The following is an 18,679-nucleotide window of genomic DNA, read 5'->3' on the forward strand; positions in this document are numbered from 1 at the left end:
GTTGACAATTCTGTTTTTTATATATGTTCATGCAGCAGAATATATATATGTATGTGTGTACATGCATATATTAGGGATGGGACAGAAAAATTTGAATATGAAAATCAGTTTTTTTATGAAAAGATGCAGTATGTATCAAATTGTCTTCTGGTGGGGTCGCGGGTGTGCTTGCTAACATGTTTTCTTGTTTTACAAATGTACAATTGGTAGGTTTGATACTGATTATTAAATGTCTCAATTCCTAGTGTAAAATATATATATATCAAAATATATATATATTAATATATATATATATATATATTAATATATATATATATTTATTTTTTTCTCCAACTTGTTTTCAAGGCATAGCTTAGGCCAGAAAATGGATGAATATGTGACAATGCAAACAAGAACCATAACGGCAGTCACAGAAACACCATCTGCAAGTGATTTTAATGGCATTGCAATGAAAACACATTTAAAGTCTACAGTTGGTCAAACTTGGCAAATTGTAGATTCAAAGAGAGACATCCCTACGATCATGTCAAGTTTACATATTTACTTTCATTTACAGGCCATACTGTACAGTAAAAACAGATTACGCGTCAATATTCATGGATTTGAATTATTTGACAAAATGCGCCACAGCTACTCTAGGAAACACAAAGGTGTTAATTCATGGACGGAAATGTGTGTCCTCCCCTTGGATGAAAAACAAAAAGAGAGCACCTCAAGTCCACAAAAATGCGCTTTCATCAATTTCCAAAATAAAGAAAATTGTATCAAAAGTCCTTTTTCTTTTTTTAGGTGTACATACGCAAGCAGATGTGTGCCCTTTTTTGATGTGAAACATTGTGGAGTGGAATCCACACACACAGGCCGGAAAAATTGACCTTCACTTAATTGTTGGTGTTGCTTGGACACACACGCACGCACACACAAAAACACACACACGGACGTCCACTGAGCGCAGTCCAATATCACTAAGTCGTTTTAGCTGAATGTTCCCTGAATGTTTGCGAGCCAACGCACACAGAGGCATGGCAGCTTTATTATACCACAGATGTACACTATAAAAAAAATATAAACAAAGAAAATCAGGGGAGAAAATGAAACAAAAGTGCATTTTTTTTTAATTCAAGTATGCGAACAAAACTATCGACAGGGAGATACATATGTTCCGTCACTGTGTTCAAGCCTGAGCTTTGGCACACACATAAACACACACACCCCCGCGCACCCCCCCCCACACACACACACATTTCTAAAATGAGCCATTAAGCCTTAGAGTGGGCTAACTCCATTTTTAAAGTCATTTTAAGTTAAGTGCAAAAATGAATCAGATTTTTCAGATGAATACAGGTCTAAATTGAAGTTTAGTTGCAATTTTCCCCAAAAGGGCAATTTGGCCACTTCCCATTTCCAAAATGGCCACACCCATGAAATCAAACTTCAGAGTGAGGATCACACATTGATTGAAGACTCAAAAAGAAAGTAGTGCTTAAGCTTTGCTGCCAGTGCATCTGTATGTTGGTATGAGTGAATGTTATTTGTCATGTTTAGAGTAAGAAACAAATATTTTCACAATTTCTATAAAATCAAGTACAGTGGTGCAATTGAGATACACGTGTTTTCTGTCATCACGCTTGCAACTCAAAACACTTGTATCTCAAATCATCTTTCCCCTTTGAAATGCAAATGTCATTATTCTGTTGCAGGAGCTAGCCCAAAAATTGTAATGAGACAAAATAGCACTCTATAATATAGCATTATAAACACAAAGGGTAATTACATAATGAAATAGTGGAGAATGAAATGCATCAATCTATTGCGCAATACTGTATCACTATTGTTATATACAAGACAGTACATGGATGTCTGTACAGTGTAGAAGTCTCATCTTCTCAGATGATAAAGAATATATGATGGTCAGTACTGTTGTACTGAATGTCTTAAAGTGTTGGTTTTGTTTTAAAGGTTCAATATGCGCCTCCCATTATCAGCATTAGCAATTAGTTAGCGGACTAAAGGCTAAGTGATGTGATTGTTTTAAATGCAATATAATTCTCCTTGCTTGATGTTTAGTTTGACAGAAGCCCATTTTTTGAAGAATTGTTCACTATTTGCCAAACTCTTATTGTGAAGTGAGTTAAGTTGACTTAACTGTCAGAATACGGCGCTTGTATCTCAAGTCCGCACTCATAAATCAAAGCAAAAAAGCCAAATCACGGCTTGTATCTAAAAAAAAAAACTCGGGTTACGTGTATCTCGAAGCACCACTTTGTCCAGAAGAAGTTATCATTGCCAAATAAATCACCAATATATAAATCCCCTCAATGTTATTGTAGCCATTAAACTAAATCCTGCAAAATTACAAAAATGGAGTTGGCCCAATTTAGTTCTCAATACTGTACAACGCTCACACGCACACACACTCCATCCTTCAAAATCCATTTAAAAAAAAAAAAAAAAAAAGTCTTTTTAAAGGGGAAGTCCCAGCGACGAGGAAGGAGGCTCTATGACCTGCAAAGACACACCCCTCGGTCAGCACGCTCACATGGTGGTGTTGCAGTGGCTGCTGGGAGAAAAGCAAAACTGTGGAGGAAGAGCAGCAACAACAAAACAAAACAAAAGAAAACAAGGAACAATGAAACACACACACAGAGGTGGTGGGAGTGGATGAAAGATGCTTAAATGAAGAAGCAAACAGAAGATCCTGTTCAGTCTGAATGAGGATCAGCGCTTCAGGGGATAAAATTAAAGAATAAAAATCTTGATGTGATATTTTGGAAAGGCAGGGGAGACAGAGAAAGGGAAATTATTATTTTCATTGGTGTCGATAAATCCTCATTCCTATTGGTAGATAAAAGATGAAAATTAACATTCAGAAGGAAATGAAGTTCTTAACCTAAGCCATTGAATAAGACGTTTGTGTCAATGCATTTGTTCACTTTAGGGACCAACTGATTAAACAATTTAATCGAGCAATATTAACTCTTTTAGAACCTGCAAAAATTTGAGATTTTTCCTCTTTTTGTTGACACAAACAAATTAGAATTAAGGACAAAGATAATGACATTCAATCACAGCCCAAACCCTTCCCAAAAAATATGCTCCAATTTCTCTTTGATGTATAATTGAACAAAACAGATACTAAAGGACAAAGTATCGTAAAACAGTCAAACGTTCGGACCGCAATTCATACTTTTATTCTTGTAAGTGTTAAGGGACGACAAAATAAGTTACGCAGCCATTCATTACATACATTTTCAAATTCTTCATCTGATTAATCCATTATTGGAATTGGATTCTGTCAAATATCAGATTGCGCAATTAAAAAATAAAAATAAAAAAAAATCCATATCGGTCAGGCCCTAGTCCATATAGTGCCAAAATGTGCAACATGACGCAGAGGACAACACTCACTGACGACAGCACACTTAAAAGTCAGACAGCGATAAACACTTAAACACGACACAAAGACAATAATGCATGCTTCTGGTGTCGATACTCACTCTGATCCTGACGAGTCACCGTCCACCGTTCCTGCTTTGATGCTCACGGCGATGCCGTTCAACTGCTCAGGCAAGCTGGCCTTCGCGGCGCCGGAAAGTCGCTCGCTGCAGGACGAGCCGTGAGGGGATGCCGAGCCCGGAGCGCCGTCGCACAGTTCGTTGTGGATGCGGTTGAATCCGTTCCTCTCTATGATGGGCGAGAGCTGCTTCTTCTTTAAGATGCCTGCGTCGCACACAATAAGCACCGGATGTAACACCGCCTACTTCAAAATCCCTTTTAGCAAAAGCATAACCACGATGCATGACAAAACATTTTTCAGCAACTCTTTCCAGACTGAATTAGATCACTCATCACAAAACGACTAAAATAACAAAAAGACTGGCATCATCTGCAATCACTTCTCTGTTGTTTCTAAATCAGTGATGGCGCCATTGGTGTATGATAGACAATACAGTTAAGTGCAATCTACTTCCGCATTTTCCAAAATGTGCAAAAAAATTCTCACTCTGACATAGAACCCGAGGGAACTTTAAACGTCGACATTGTCTTTTTTCAACACAAGATACCCCCAAAAAAAATGCACTCCTTGACTTTCACTAACAACCCGAGCTAAATTAAACTTCCCGTTCTTCTTCATTCAAAGATCTTTCAAATTAAAATGTATCAATTCAACATATTTACTTGAGAATTGTTTTTGATAATTACATTAATTGACAATGACTATTCACAGAGGGATTTGAAAAACTCAGAATTACCAAACTGTCTTGTCAGTGATTTACCTTTGTGGGGGTGGGCAGGAAGGTTGGGCATGGAGGGCAGCAGCACCGTCACCGCGTCGCGCACGCGCTCATCCGATGACTCGGGATTCATCTTGAGCCTGTCAGCATCTGTGAGCTCTCCATCAATCACTGCCGCAGGCCAGTACAGTCTAGTGTCTGCACGCAAATATAAAACATTTTTTCAACTCATGTTTTGTGTACTTAATATTTTGGCCAAGCTCCACTGATTGATTGTACCGTGTGCTTGAGGTCGTTTGGCTCCATTGGATGCCAAGTTTTCCCAGCATTCCTCAGGAGGCAGGGGTCCTTCCTCGTCCTCGCTGTCAGAGGAGTGAGTGGAGGCGTAGGAGCCGCTCTGGTCGTCCTCCAGGGACAGATCGCTGTCTGAGTCGCTGTCACGGTCTGCACACAGGCGAGGGTGAGCGGACGATGCCGGAAGAGAACAGGGGGGGAAAAAAAGAGGTTTCATTCACCGTCATCCACATGCTCATTAGTTTCATGAAAGAGCGACGTGTGGTCGTTGAGTGCGATGTGCGCCTGGCTGGTGCTCAGGCCGTCGTCCCTGAAAAGACACGAGAGCTGTAAAAGTGCGCCTCATCTGTCCAACGCCACCACTTCATGCCGGTCTCGGGTCCTTACCTGAGGACGAAAGGCACGTAGCTGTGCTGACTCTTGACGCTCGGCATGGTGCCGTTCAGAGATACGCAGGACTCACCGAAGGGAAGATGGTACAACTTGCCGTCCATGTAGTTGCTGTTGCATTTGTAGGCCTGGAACAGCAGAGATGATAGCTTTTAGTGCTCGGCGGTCCTCTTGTGTAATTTGTTTTCAAAGTTAGTTTTTAGATAATAGCACTCTTAGGAATGGTTTTGAAGTCATTCAGAACGTCACATTTGGTGTGCCTCAAGGGTCCATGCTTGACCCTTGTCTTTTCTTACCTACACAACAATTCTTAGGGGAACTTCTAAGGTATAGTTAACTACATTTCATTTTATGGTCCGATTATTTTTTAATCTGTGTAAAAATGGTTTTGCCTTTTCAATTATAATTAGTTTTTAATTTTGTTTTGCCTTTTTTTTTTTTATTAAGTTAACTACAATTCTCAAACAACAGTTTGACCTCCCTTCGTCTGCAGACCACATACTTATGACCTTGTTCTGTTTTATATCTAACGGGATTTCAGTTAGTGGTGCTACTTGACAACTCCAATCAAAGTCTCTAACCCAATGATTCCCAACAAATTTGGCCTTTATGCCGTGCTGTCAGAGAAGTCCCTGAGTTGTGCCTGTGTGAGTTCATGGCGAGGGACTTACTGATTTGGATTTGATCATGTGATCGGGATGTTTGTGTCCACAGCAGTACTTCATAGCGTTCCTCGCTTCTTTATTGAACGCGATGCGGAAGAAGAAGATGAAGGGACCCTGGATGACGACAAAGGCGACGTTTAAGGACGTAATAATGCGACTAATAATAATAATAATAAACAGTTACGTTATCTTAAGCGTATTAAGAGGCCACACCTGCACACAGTTGAAGCCGGCAAACAAGTAATGGAAGATGATCATGTCACTGTTGACAGAGAGCAAAGCCAGGAAGCAAGTGACTGAGACCAGGAAGAGGACGCCACCTGCAGTCTTCAGGCCCGACCTGCACAAGAGAAAATATCGATAAATGAAAATAAATGACTCCGTATGGTTAGTGGACTGGTCTGAGACTCACACTTGAGGTTCCTTCTCCAAGCTTTGGCGCCTCACTGTGCAAAATGCTCTGGACGACAGGACGTACAGGAAGACGTTCATCTGCGCACACAAACATCAAACCGACTTGCTGCTTCTTGTTCAGGAGAGAAAACTTCGAAGAATCTACCAGGACTCACCGACACCACCATGGCGATGGGGCCAGCGAAGCTCCAGATGAGGGTGTCGTACATGGACAGCCAGCAGAAGTCTGGGTTGCCGTAGCCTTCAGGGTCCAAACCCACCGCCAAACCTGACAAGCAAACCCACAAATTCAAACACTCGTAAAACGCTGGGTTAAAAATAACACAAATTGGGTGAAGTAGTTAACCCAGCGCTCGGTCGCCCCCCCCACCCCCCAAAAAAAGAAATCGAGCCAATTATGGGTTACTTATTCCCAGTACACTGGGTTGAGGATTTGACCCAGGATTGAGCCTTCAAGTATGTTACATTAAATATACTTCAACTTCACGACACAATTACGCTCCAAAATGATGACCTGCTTCAGCACTCCTACCCGAAATCCAAACTTCAATCCAATCGGCTCTCGTAATAAATCCAGTCCAATCAAAATCTACAAAATACACAGCTATTGGGTTAGGAAAACAATCCAGAACTTTTTGATGTGCAAAAAAAAATTTTTTTTAAATGGATCAATTATTTGAAGAGTAATAACTTCCCTATGAGGAATGTATGAAGTACAACGTGGCCCGCAACAAAAACACATTTTCGGATAATATCATGGTTTGGACCTGTGATGAAGGCCGGTACTCCCCAGCCAATCAGATAGTAGAACCTCATGGGCCCATAGTTGATGTCTCGAACTTCACTGATCATCCGGTACACGTGCAGACCCTCCAGGAAAAGCCACGAGAACGTGCACAGGTAGAAGAAATGCAGCAGGATGGCGATGACCGTGCACAAAAACTGTGGCAGGAGAAGCAGATTTTCAAAATGCAGCTGAAGACTTGAGAAGAAAAACAAAACTCAAAGGTGCTCACTGGATTGTCAGCCTGGTTGATCCCCAGGATGAAGACGAGCTCGGAGAGGAAGAGGGCGGTGGCGCCGTTGGTCATGATGCTGGTCTTGTTGCACTGCATGGCTCTCAGACACAGGAGGAAGACGGAGGTGAGGAAGAGGAAGCCCAGGGTGACTCCAACGGTGCTCCACGAGAGGATTTTGATTGGCAGGATTTCACCGTTCTGATAAAAACAACATGCAGACATTTTTCTTTTTCATATTTCTGGTTTCACATTTTCCCTTTGAATGCCTTCGCCTGTTCTGTTTGGAAATGCTTTTTGGTGTTGGGCTTGTGGTTTTGCTAAGCACATTGAGTTTGCTTGTGTATGAAATGTGCCGTGCCTTGCCTTGCCTTTCCTAACAACAAGTGACATGACTAGATGACTTTTTTGGGTGACTAGACACATTGCAGTCAACTGACAATAACCTGCATCATGCTAAGAAAGAGAACAAAAAACTGTTAGATGGCCTCCATTGCTTTGTCTATGATAGGGACCCATTAATGATGCCACACTGGAAACATACATTTTCATTTGCAAAAAGTACAAAGGCAAGCTGAAGTGAACTCTAGTGATGAGTAAATGAAGCTTCAAATTTGCTTCATGAACCAGCTGCTGTATTTTGGAGTCCTCTAAATGGCACTATTGGTTTAAATTAAAAATGGCAATTCATTGTGCTTTCAGCCCAATGTTGAACAGAGAGTGCCATCTAGAGGAGACCAAAAACACTACAACTGGTTCATGAAGCAGATTTGAAGCTTCATTTTCCCATCACTGCTAAACTCCACAGGTGACAGAAAGCTAACTGACCTCACTTCATGAGCTCATTTGCATTCTTACCTCCCTCCTGGAGATGTCCATGAGCACAGCAAAGCTGGTCATGTGGTAACACTGACAGCTTATGTGAGTGTTGTTTCGGTAGACCACCTCGCATCCCTTTGCTGACCAACCGCCCATTCCAGCTCTGATATACAAAACACAATCATCATAAATGGCAAAAACAACCCAAGCTCATCTTCAATCTCCTTCTGTATATTTGTGTGTACTCAACAGTAGAGTGTGGTTCCAGAAGACACAGATGGGCTTGGAGCGCTCCTCGGTGGTGACCAGGCGAAACTGCACGGTGATGGGTTTGTCCAGAGGGTGTTGAAGCAATTCGTCGTTGTCGTGCACGGTGATGCTCACCACCGGGGTGTTGATGACGGGACGCTTTGGCACACTAGAAAAAAATACAAGCAAAAATCCGGTACATTGAATGACTTGGATAAGTTTGAAATGTGGGAAACATGCAAACTTTTCTTACCGGAGACTTCTCTTGTCAGGGTCGTAGCTCTCAGGTAGTAGAGACGCCAGACTGTGGAAGATGATCACGCTGGCGACGGCGTCCGGCTGGTTGTCGTCAGGATGGCGTCGTTTCCTGTTGGAGGAGCGGTTCCTAAGCGATGATTCCGGGATAAGGTCCAGGTTCCTGTGGCCTTTAGAGCCCACGGGCAGCTGGAAGACCGAGTCGGGCAGGGTGACGGTGGTTTCCAGGTCGGCGGGGCGGGGGCCCCTAAGAAGCTGGTACCGCGGGAGTTTGGCCCCGGCAAAATTCATCTTTTTCAGACGGTCCACTGAGATGACTGCACAAGACAAAATGAAATAGTTCCATCATCTCAAACTGTACTTTTCACCACAAATATGTATGTCTGTATGTGTCTGTACTACTTTGCTCAGCCTGCACAGGGATAAAATTATTTTGGGTGAAATTAATACTGTTCATAATAGATAATGCTAAATATGATTGCAGTGTTTTTCAAACGTTTTTGTAAAAATAACATTTAAGAATTATAAATGACGATATGTATTATTAGATAGTATTATCACAATTATAATACATATAGCTATGTAACCATAGATCAATTTCCTTCCACTTATCCTGGTTTGTGTCACATGGGGAGCAGGCGAAGAGAAGCGCAGACTTTTCTCTCCCCAGCCACTTGATCCAGCTCATTAGTGTAGGTAAATTATGATAATAGTGTGTTTATATATTTCGTTTATATATTTTATATATCTTATTCATTTGTTTAATTAAATATGACACGTGAAACATTATATTAAATACGTTGAACATATTATTATTATTGGTATTATTTAGAATTCAAATTATTTAAAATGGCTGGATGGATGTTGACAGAAGTCGGCAATTTCCAAGTCAGTGACGGTTGGCCAATAGAGGGCGCTAGGGCACTGCCCGTCATTCACCATGACGATATGAAATAAATAAATATACATTATGAAATAAGACAACAAGACAACTCGTGCTTGGGGTTGGACAAATCCTCACAATAAATTGTTTGCAATTACCTTTCCCAGATAGGAGACATAGTTTTGTGGTTTAGTTTAGTTTTAATTTGTTTGTAATCATTCAGCCCTACTACAGAGCCTCACCAATATGTGGCGCGACGATAGTAAAGGGACTGAGGTAGGTCTTCCTCATGTTCTGCGCCAGAGTGTTGGCGTATTCCTCGTAGCGGCGCAGCAGAGCCGCCGTGCCGCCCTCCGTGTGCTGGATCAGCTCCCAGTGTGGACGCGTGTCTGGAGACAGGATGGAACTGCCCACGCGAACCAGGTTCTGCGGGGCGACAGCCAGAGGAGATCAGGCACCCTCACCGGTGACATCATCCAGCTAATTTGAACCGGCTTGATTGAAAAAGATGAAGTGGCGTGGCGGTGGTTTTTGTTTGTTTGTGACCTCAGTGAAGTGGACGTCCTGCGTGGCCGTGAGGTTGAAGCCCTGCTGCTCGCTCTCATGCTGCAACAGCCTCTGAGTGAGTCCGTAGGCCACTTTCACGTCGCTGCCGTAGTATTTGTCTGTGTGCAAAGTGGCGTTGGCCAACATGGCCGCTGTCTGTTGGACGTGGCTCGAGTCCAGCAGTGATGCGTTATGGGAAAACTTTTCAGACTGGGAGAAGACAGGAAAACATCTATCAAAATGTGTTTTTTACCACATATGAACACAATTATGTGCAGATTAATTAGATAGATTTTTTAAAATTAGTTCCCAAAAATATTTTCTTTTTTTGTTTTTGGGGAGCCGAATGCTTATTGGCTTTATTTATTTTTTTTGGAGGGGTTAAACAAATATCCAATGCAATTGAATGGGTGTTAATTATTTTTGGATTCTCGCTATTCGTGGGTCGGCCCAGTCCTTGTCACCCGCGAATGGTAGGGATCCACTATACTTTAAAACGGTGGCTAAAATGAAGGTGACCTGAAGTCTTGGGTGAATAAAAACCAATAAGGAACTAATGCATATGATACATTTTGATCAACCAATTTTAGGGAAAAGTGGCTAAGTGCACATATATTATAGGATTTTTGTGGGCCGGATTAAATAATTGAGCGTATATGTAACCTATATATTGTATGTAGGTAATATGATTTGTTACAATTATTTTTTATGTGATATAATGTCAGCACTATGTCATCTTGAAGAGATGTTTAATGCAAAAACACATTTTATTTGTCAAAATATGACTCCGGCTATTTTTTTTAGGAAGGTGACAATATAAAATCCCTTTCCAAGATGGCGGCGACGGTTCGACCTGATGCCCTCTGGCAGGTGCTACAGATGCATCAAATCGAGGACCAATAGACTGAGAAACAGTTTCTTTCCGAGAGCCATCTCTATTCTGAACTCTCACACACACACGAGACCACCCTTACCTTGCAGAACAGCATCGTGATGTGTTTTTATATACCCTTCAGTATTATTTTCCATTGCACTCTCTTATTTATCTTATTTATATATTTGCCTGTATTATTGTTGTATTGCACTGGAGAGGGGAGCTCTCTAATCTCGTTGCACTCTTGAGTACAATGACAATAAAGGGATTTCTAATTCTAATTCTAAAAGAAGTCCTGATGCATGCATCGTACCATTGTGTTTCCTCCATTTTAAAACCTTTATCAAATGCTTTAAGGAGCAAAGAGAGAGAGAGAGAAGCCACACACCAGCACTCTCAGCTGGTTGAAGGTGACCGACGTGCAGTTGAAGAGATTAGGAGGAAGCCAGCCCTTGTGCTCATCACAGTGGCGAATGGCCGTGCCTGTGAAGGAAAAGGAAGAGGAGGCGTGAGTTATTATTACATGAGGTGGGAAATAGAATGCAGCTTAAAAAAAACCTCCAGGCAACCTCAATACATTGCCATTATTTTATGGTAATCGTGACATCATCTGAAAAGACGCCCTACCCAGAGTCCCCTTGGGGCAGGGGACTGCTGCTGGGAGGCCAAACTTGGTGCGGGGCCACCAGATTCCAGCCTGGATGGCCTGAGGGCAGCTGTCATAGATGACTGGCGCAGATGGAGAAGAGCGATGGGGGAAAAGCGAAAAATATTTAGCGCACAGAACATCGGAAATGGAGATGAACCCGAGTGTAAATCTGGCGGGCTGTTACCTTCGCAGCCATTAGGAGAAACCTCGGCGAAGGGGTTGTCGCAGCGGTCGCACTGGCGTCCGATCACGCCTGCTTTACACTGACACTGACCACTCTCGCGCTCACATGTTCTGGAAAACGAGCCCACCGGGTAACAGTCACACAGCAGGCATGTGTCGCTGCCTTCGGGACGGTAGTGATTGTCCTGCAAAGGGCACAAATACCTCGTTTTATATTCACTTTATACAATACAACTTTATTTATAGAGTGCATTTCACAACAGCTGGAGCTGTAAATACATACATATACATATATATATATATCTACAAATAACATGTTGTAATAACTCAGTACAAAAATATCCAAAAATATGGCATGTGAATGACTTAACTGGTATACAAACAGTGCACACATATTCTAATCCAGCGATTCTGACCAATACTAATAATTTAGCAATTATTATTTTTAAAGGTAGTGGTTGCCTATTGATTTTATTTTTTTTCCTTAGACATGTACTGTACAGTGGAGGCTTGATTTAATTTAAATGTAATTCCTTCCATGACAATTCTCATATCTCATAACGTGTTTAAAAAATATTTTTTCCGTATTAAAATGAATAGTACGGTATTGCGCCAGGTTTGTCCTGCTTACGGTGTTTGCATATTGGCCACCAGGGGGCAATATAATGCAGACCTACAGCAGCAAACGAAACTAAGGGGTCATTAAGCTGAAGTAATATTTTTTTTGCAGAGGATAAAGAACACTTGCCCAAGAGGATTGTTATATTGTCTGTCTACATGTTTTGATGCTACGTTTGCGTTCAAATAATTGCCTGAAAAGTTATAACACTGCAACAGTCACACTATTCATAGGTTGTTTTTTTTGTTTTTTTTACTTTTAGTCTTCATCTACCAAACTGCTGCTTCTTAACTGAGTTAAATTGAGTTGGTTGCCACCATTGAGCACTCACATATCCAAAGAAAGAAATCTGCAAAGCAACGGGTTATGTCTGGAAAATCTTGCAAGTCGGGTCACTCATAGGTCAACTCACCAAAGCTAATTACATTATATACATATTTCAAAAGAGATCACAATTTTTGGAACACCATTAAAAAAAAAGCTTCCCCGGTAAGAAAGCCTAAACGTGACCAATGACACGCTTACCTTACAGCGACACTCTCCACTCGTCTTGTTACAGTCTGAATCAAACCCGCGCTCAGTGGGACAGTGACATGGCCCGCAGGTCTTGTGACCCCACCAACCTCGAGGACAGGGCAGGTCAGTCCTGCAGGAACACAAACACAGTCACACCCTTAAAAACATCCCATAATATGCACAACATGTTAATGTTGCGTTAATCTACTTTTTCTCGCAGTAATGGCCAAAGTAGTTGTGAGGGCAGTCACACGAGTAACCGCGGGACGAGCTGGTCTTCCTGGTACACGTGGACTCGTGCTCGCACAGGTTGAGCGTGCACGCATCCGTGCAGTTGGTGCCGTAATAACCTGCAAACATGTTAATGAAACGCTTCTGTAGCGGCTCATGTAATCAATGGATCATTTCCAAAATATTGCGCGAAATGTTGCTGACCAGCACGACATGTGCACGAGTAGCTGTCCCAGTCGTCGCTGCAGTAGCTGTTGGCGGGACATGGGCTGGAGCCGCAAGGGTCGGGCACATTGCAGCCCACCTCCACGTTCACCTTCCTGGCCTGACTGAGACTCAAAGCGCCACCAACCCGCAGACCCTGCGCAGAGACCAACACATCTTTACTAACAGAGGCTTGCACTGAGTTTAAAGTCCCAGTAAAGTTCAAACCCACTGAACTGTCAATCAAACACAAGAAGGCCTTCTACGAATTGGAAAAATGAATGCTCCTTTGTCTAGCATCTGTCTTATGCCAACACATAACATGTTACATCCTCTTTAAGCTTTCAGTGACTGGAATATTTCCCACTGTGTCATCCATCACGGTGCTGTTTCACGCCACAACGACGAGGCACTCTAAAGTGGCCACATCAGTCAGTGCAGCAGTCATGCCAGACCTTTCCCAGGAACTATTTTAATGGCAATAAATAAATAAATAAATCCCGCGACCCAGTACAGGATAACCGGTGCGGATAATGACATGACATGACATAAATAAATAAATCTCACAGAATAATGTGTTTTATGATGTAAACAAAAACTACCAACAATAATAATAATTTAAAAAAAGATTAGACTCTGTTCTTTCATTACAAATAAAAGTTTGTTTCTTCCTAATTCCACTTTTAATCAGTAGTAGAACATGGGTTGGTTCCACCCAAATCAACTATTTTGGACCCCCCCCCAAAAAAGCAGAAAACAAGCATTTTGGACAAATGACATTTTATGTGACTTGATGAGATTTTTTTTTGCTTTACAGATGCCTCAAACGTTTGAAGAGTCCTTTTCTTCCCTAAACTACCAACACTCACAATGAAAATGTGCTTTTGATGGCAAAATAATGTACTTGCAAATAATCACCACAAGTAGTAATAGTATTTATGAGTGTGTGTGCGTATATGACATCATGGCCTCTACTTTTAAATTTAAATTTAATTTAAATTATTATTAAATTATTTTCTCAAATTTTTTACACTCTTTGTAGTAGATTTCAAGTAACAAATACGTGATCTTATTCAAAAGAGACCCAATGCTGCGAACCGCTGGCTATGCTGAATGTTTTTTTTTTCTTCACTTTTGCAACCCATTGATCAAACCAGAGCTGTTCAAAGACTTTTCTCCGCTCATTCTCACAGGAAAATGTAATTAATGACAATTTCCGTCATTGGCAATCCTTGTAAAGATTCCCGTAGCTGGCAATTCACGTCAATGGCGCTCAAAGATTAAGAAAAGTAGAGGGACAAGTCGCAAGAAAAGGTCATTCAGCAGAAAAGGGCCTTCTGCAAACCATTCCCACATGGTTGAAATAATTCTGTTCACACTTTGTAGAAGTGTGTGTCAATACATTCAATTTAGAGAGGGGTCTCACTTGTATGCAACCTCGGAAGCCAAGCTGAATTTTCCCATCAGGCATCGCTAAACCTCCAACACTCACAGCCTTCAGCTTGGACTCCTGCAACTCCCCATCCACCTGCATACTGGCCTGCAACACACGGACGACATTCAGTGCCAGACTGCTGAGCAACAAGATTGCCATGAATAAATATTGGGACGTTTTCTCACCAGGTAGAGTCCATGGTCGACTGACAGAACAGCTTTATGGTGGCCCGACGGGCCTCCCAAACTGCTGATATCCAGTTGCAAATGATGCCAGTCGCCGTCGTTCACCATCACTTCCTCCACGCGGGACAGCGTGGAGTCCTCCCCCCTGTACAGGCCCATCAGCACACTCCCACCACGCAGCTGCAAAGGGAGAAAGGTGAAGAAAAGGACAGAGGCAGCAGGGAGGGGAGTGAATCAATAACAGACGAGCACAGAGCAGGAGAATATTAAGTAAAAGCACAAAATCGTTCCAATTTGGAGTGTGAAAAAGACGTGTTTGAAAAGTAGAGTGCAGAAGTGTATTCATGGATTTGTTTAGACTGCTTATCTCTCTCTCTCTCTCGCTCTCTCTCTGTCTCTCTCGCTCTCTCTCTCTCTCTCTCACACTCTCTCTCTCTCTCTCTCTGTCTCTCTCGCTCTCTCTATATATATATATATGTATATACTCATATTTTTTCTCCATTTTTTTTTTTAAATTATTGTATTTTTTTAATTTTTAGTGGATGAGGTTTTCACCTCATTCCAGATATGCGATTTGCATGTTTCCCATCTAATTAAAACAATCAGATCATTGCAATTCTACGACCCTTAGGACAAATGTTTCTGTTTGTTGCAACCCGTGAGCAGAAAAGTAGCACAAAAAAAAAATAAAAAAATAAGTGTTTTGGTTTGGGTTTCAAGTCCCCGCGTTTAATGCGAAGATGGATCTCACCTGCAGAGTGAGGTTGTGCGTCAGGCCGGAGGAGATGTGCAGCAGCATGGCGCCCGCCTGACGGGTGCGCAGCATCAGCTCCACGTGCCATGGCACGGATGTCGCCGTCGCCAGGTTGTTCCACTGCAAAAGGCTGTCTCCCAGGAAACGCTGCGGGTTGGCCATCACTGTGGAGAACAAATCATCTTGATATTTGAAGGAATGTCAAAATTTAAAGAACATATGGAAAAGTCGTCATGCATGATGTGAGAAAATATGAGGGAGTCAGCATGACCTAGTGGTGAGCATGTTTGCCTCACAGGGTTTGAATTTGGGCTCAAGCCTTCCTGCATGGAGTTTGCATGTTCTTGCAAACCATGCACGATAGATTCATTGAAGACTAGGCTACAAGCGTGTGGAAATATTTGACCAAAATTGAGACCTTGTAGCACGGTCATTAAAAATACATTCAACAACTATATTCAAACAATATTTTTTACTCTACAATATTACAATAAAATATATTGAATTATTTGTTGTGATTTTTTTTCCCGTGTGAGTTCATCTGAAAGTGTCTTAAAACTGATCTGTGACGTTTTAGGACGAAGAAAAAAATTACTTAAACGTACAGTGGCAATAATCTAATTATACAATAAATGAATTCACTTTTCATTATTTTTTTTAAAACAGTGGCTGGGTCACAGGCATCTGTTATGTAGCTCCTCTCAGTTTTCAGCTAATCCACAATAAAAAAGAAAGATTGTTGGATGTCATGCTCTCGCAAACCAATATTTTACACATTGTGGCTGTTCCTCAGTTAGAAACACCTGTGATGCTCATAAATCAACAGAATTTTGAAGTGTCTGCTTGCTAACCCCCCCCATCAACAAAGAGAGACTTTTTTAATCATTTGCCTCAACACAAAGTGCAAAACAACTCTTGAATCAAATTAGTGATGGTAACGTCAGAACCGCGGCAAGGCTGTTGATTTTCCTGCTTGTTATGTTTGCCGCAGCGAACGCCAATTCCTCTCACGTCCTTTCATATCTGACAACGCGAAAAGCAAACCATCTTTTTCCTTGTTTGAAACGCAGCAAACACAATATGCATGTTGTGCACGCACATGGACGATTTGGAGCTCGTTTCGCTCATGTTGCTGTGAACCATAAATCAGCACCGAAAACGACCGTGGCGTATCAGGTGAAACAAAAGCGGACACCGGAGAACACGGGAACGGAAACAAGATAAATCATGCGTGTCACGAGGAGTCGAAGCGCAATTAGCCGCGGTTGAACTAGATTTAAGCGGGCTGTTTGACACTCGCCATAAACACACCATGTTGAGTTGGAGTGCGCTGTTTTGAATTTGGACTTTGAGTTGCATTTCATTGCAACAGTGATGGGCGATGCATTTCAGACAATTTCAGACCCGGATGGCTGAGCGTCTCACCCCATCTCGAAGGAGGAAACTCATTTCGGCCGCTTGTACCCGAGATCTTTTGGTCATGACCCACAGCTCTTGACCATAGGTGAGGGTTAGGAACGTAGATCGGCCGGTAAATCGAGAGCTTCGCATTTTGGCTCAGCTCCAGCCTCCACTCACTCGTGAACAAGACCCCAAGATGCTTGAACTCCTCCACTTGGGGAAGGATCTCGTCCCCGACCCGGAGAGGGCACTTCACCCTTTTCCGACTGAGAGCCATGGTCTCAGATTTGGAGGTGCTGATCTTCATCCCAACCGTTTCACACTCAGTTGCGAACCGAGCCGAGATCACGGCTTGAAGAAGCCAACAGTACCACATCATCTGCAAAAGCAGGGATGCAATACCGAGGCCACCAAACCGGACCCCCTCATTGCTTCGACTGCGCCTAGAAATTCTGTCCATAAAGTTATGAACAGAATCGGTGACAAAGAGCAGCGTTGGTGCAGTCCAACCCTCACTGGAAACAAATCCGACTTACTGCCGGCAATGCGGACCAAACTCTGCCATTCTTGGTACAGGGACCGAACAACCCGTATTAGTGGGCTTGGTACCCCGTACTCCCAAAGCACAGCCATCAGGACCCCCCAACTACATTCATAAATGACAACAGCGTGTATCCAACCCTTTGAATCACTGGAAGGCGGTCCACGTGCCAACTTCAAAGCGGTCATCAGAGATTGTCTTGACTAACTTGACATCATCTGCAATTCTTTATAAACGTACATCGCATATTTTGATCATGTGCATGGACTCCAGTGAATCTATTTTTGCATCCACAAAGGGTGAATTTGACGCTAATGAGGAACTAAACCACTTGTGTTCACTCCCACAATGGCGCACACACCTCTTTCTAACTAGACTTGCGCTGGGCACAGAAAAAAACGGGCAACCAGTTCAGGGTGTGTCCTGCCTACTGCAGCTGGGAGAGGCTCCAACACCCTCGCCACCCTTGTGAGGAGAAGCGGCTTAGACAATGGATGGATAAATAAGACGGAAAACGTCTATCAGACCTCCTCCCAGGTGTGAACATTCCCATCCTGACGATAGAGACACTTCCACTCTGTGCCTCACCTCTTTCACAGTTCCTTCCCCCGAATCCGAGCGGGCAGTTACAGCTGAAGGAGCCCCACAGGTTGACGCAGGTCCCTCCATTCAGACACGGGTCGTTATTGCAGAAGTGTCTTTTGGCAGAACATCCTGGGAATGTGAGCAAAAAAAAAAGATTGTGTTCCTACCTCATTATTTCATCACAGCAGCAAAGAAGTGAAGGTAGCAGACTATTCCAGTCATTTCCTCCTCATACGTCTTCCCTGCAGTGCTCATTATAATCAGTGTTTGCTCTCTCTCACTTGGCAGCTCTCACACACACACACGCTGACTACAAAACTGAACCAAAGCAAATCCGTCGGGGCTTTTGAGTGTCGAATGGTGTCGCCGTGTACCGGGCAGCGTGCCGTTGTTAGCGATGAAGCCGGCCATGTCGACGCGCTGGTTGTCCACACGCAGATTCTTCATGCAGCCCACAAATTGGTGGTTGCGGACAGGAAAGTCCTCTGGCAGTTTGGGGACCCCTCCGAGGAGCAGCGGGCCGGTCAGGTCCAATGACCTGACGGCACGGAACACGTCAACGTTTCATACATTGCACAGTTTTGCGTCACCTGTTGCCTCTCAAAAGATATCATCAGTACTCATTAAGGGAGAAATGCATGACAAATTCACAACAGAAATAGTGTGCAGTGTTACTATTAGTGCCTGCAGATAAAACCGGAAAAGTAGTAAACATCCTGGGAAAAAGTAACACCCC

At 42.7% G+C, this 18,679-nt stretch overlaps 1 protein-coding gene across 3 annotated transcripts in view; it reads right to left on the reverse strand.

Moving 5' to 3' along the window:
• Positions 1 to 416: 416 nt before the first annotated feature.
• The window catches only part of celsr2 (cadherin, EGF LAG seven-pass G-type receptor 2), a 60,760-nt gene continuing 42,497 nt past the window's right edge, over positions 417 to 18,679 (reverse strand). The window contains exons 7-34 of one of the 3 annotated variants that reach the window (XM_088309345.1): positions 18,318 to 18,481; positions 17,947 to 18,072; positions 15,414 to 15,580; positions 14,663 to 14,842; positions 14,469 to 14,582; positions 13,043 to 13,199; positions 12,816 to 12,957; positions 12,617 to 12,737; positions 11,474 to 11,657; positions 11,268 to 11,369; positions 11,029 to 11,123; positions 9,767 to 9,976; positions 9,463 to 9,646; positions 8,336 to 8,654; positions 8,084 to 8,251; positions 7,873 to 7,996; positions 7,015 to 7,215; positions 6,766 to 6,940; positions 6,154 to 6,266; positions 5,997 to 6,076; positions 5,798 to 5,924; positions 5,591 to 5,698; positions 4,917 to 5,047; positions 4,751 to 4,839; positions 4,515 to 4,679; positions 4,278 to 4,433; positions 3,498 to 3,720; positions 417 to 2,557 (exon numbers count right to left, since the gene is read on the reverse strand). In XM_088309345.1, the coding sequence (XP_088165471.1) occupies positions 2,536 to 2,557; positions 3,498 to 3,720; positions 4,278 to 4,433; positions 4,515 to 4,679; positions 4,751 to 4,839; positions 4,917 to 5,047; positions 5,591 to 5,698; positions 5,798 to 5,924; positions 5,997 to 6,076; positions 6,154 to 6,266; positions 6,766 to 6,940; positions 7,015 to 7,215; positions 7,873 to 7,996; positions 8,084 to 8,251; positions 8,336 to 8,654; positions 9,463 to 9,646; positions 9,767 to 9,976; positions 11,029 to 11,123; positions 11,268 to 11,369; positions 11,474 to 11,657; positions 12,617 to 12,737; positions 12,816 to 12,957; positions 13,043 to 13,199; positions 14,469 to 14,582; positions 14,663 to 14,842; positions 15,414 to 15,580; positions 17,947 to 18,072; positions 18,318 to 18,481 (4,147 nt within the window). In that variant the 3' untranslated portion in view covers positions 417 to 2,535. Of the gene's footprint in view, positions 2,561 to 2,583; positions 2,755 to 3,497; positions 3,721 to 4,277; positions 4,434 to 4,514; positions 4,680 to 4,750; positions 4,840 to 4,916; positions 5,048 to 5,590; positions 5,699 to 5,797; positions 5,925 to 5,996; positions 6,077 to 6,153; positions 6,267 to 6,765; positions 6,941 to 7,014; positions 7,216 to 7,872; positions 7,997 to 8,083; positions 8,252 to 8,335; positions 8,655 to 9,462; positions 9,647 to 9,766; positions 9,977 to 11,028; positions 11,124 to 11,267; positions 11,370 to 11,473; positions 11,658 to 12,616; positions 12,738 to 12,815; positions 12,958 to 13,042; positions 13,200 to 14,468; positions 14,583 to 14,662; positions 14,843 to 15,413; positions 15,581 to 17,946; positions 18,073 to 18,317; positions 18,482 to 18,679 lie in introns of those variants that run through there. The other 2 variants (XM_088309344.1, XM_088309343.1) reach the window with 2 other exon arrangements.

This window comes from Idiotropiscis lumnitzeri, chromosome 11, assembly GCF_059441095.1.
Source record: "Idiotropiscis lumnitzeri isolate Australia: NSW breed Sydney's pygmy pipehorse chromosome 11, RoL_Ilum_1.0, whole genome shotgun sequence".
Classification (NCBI taxonomy): Eukaryota; Metazoa; Chordata; class Actinopteri; order Syngnathiformes; family Syngnathidae; genus Idiotropiscis; species Idiotropiscis lumnitzeri.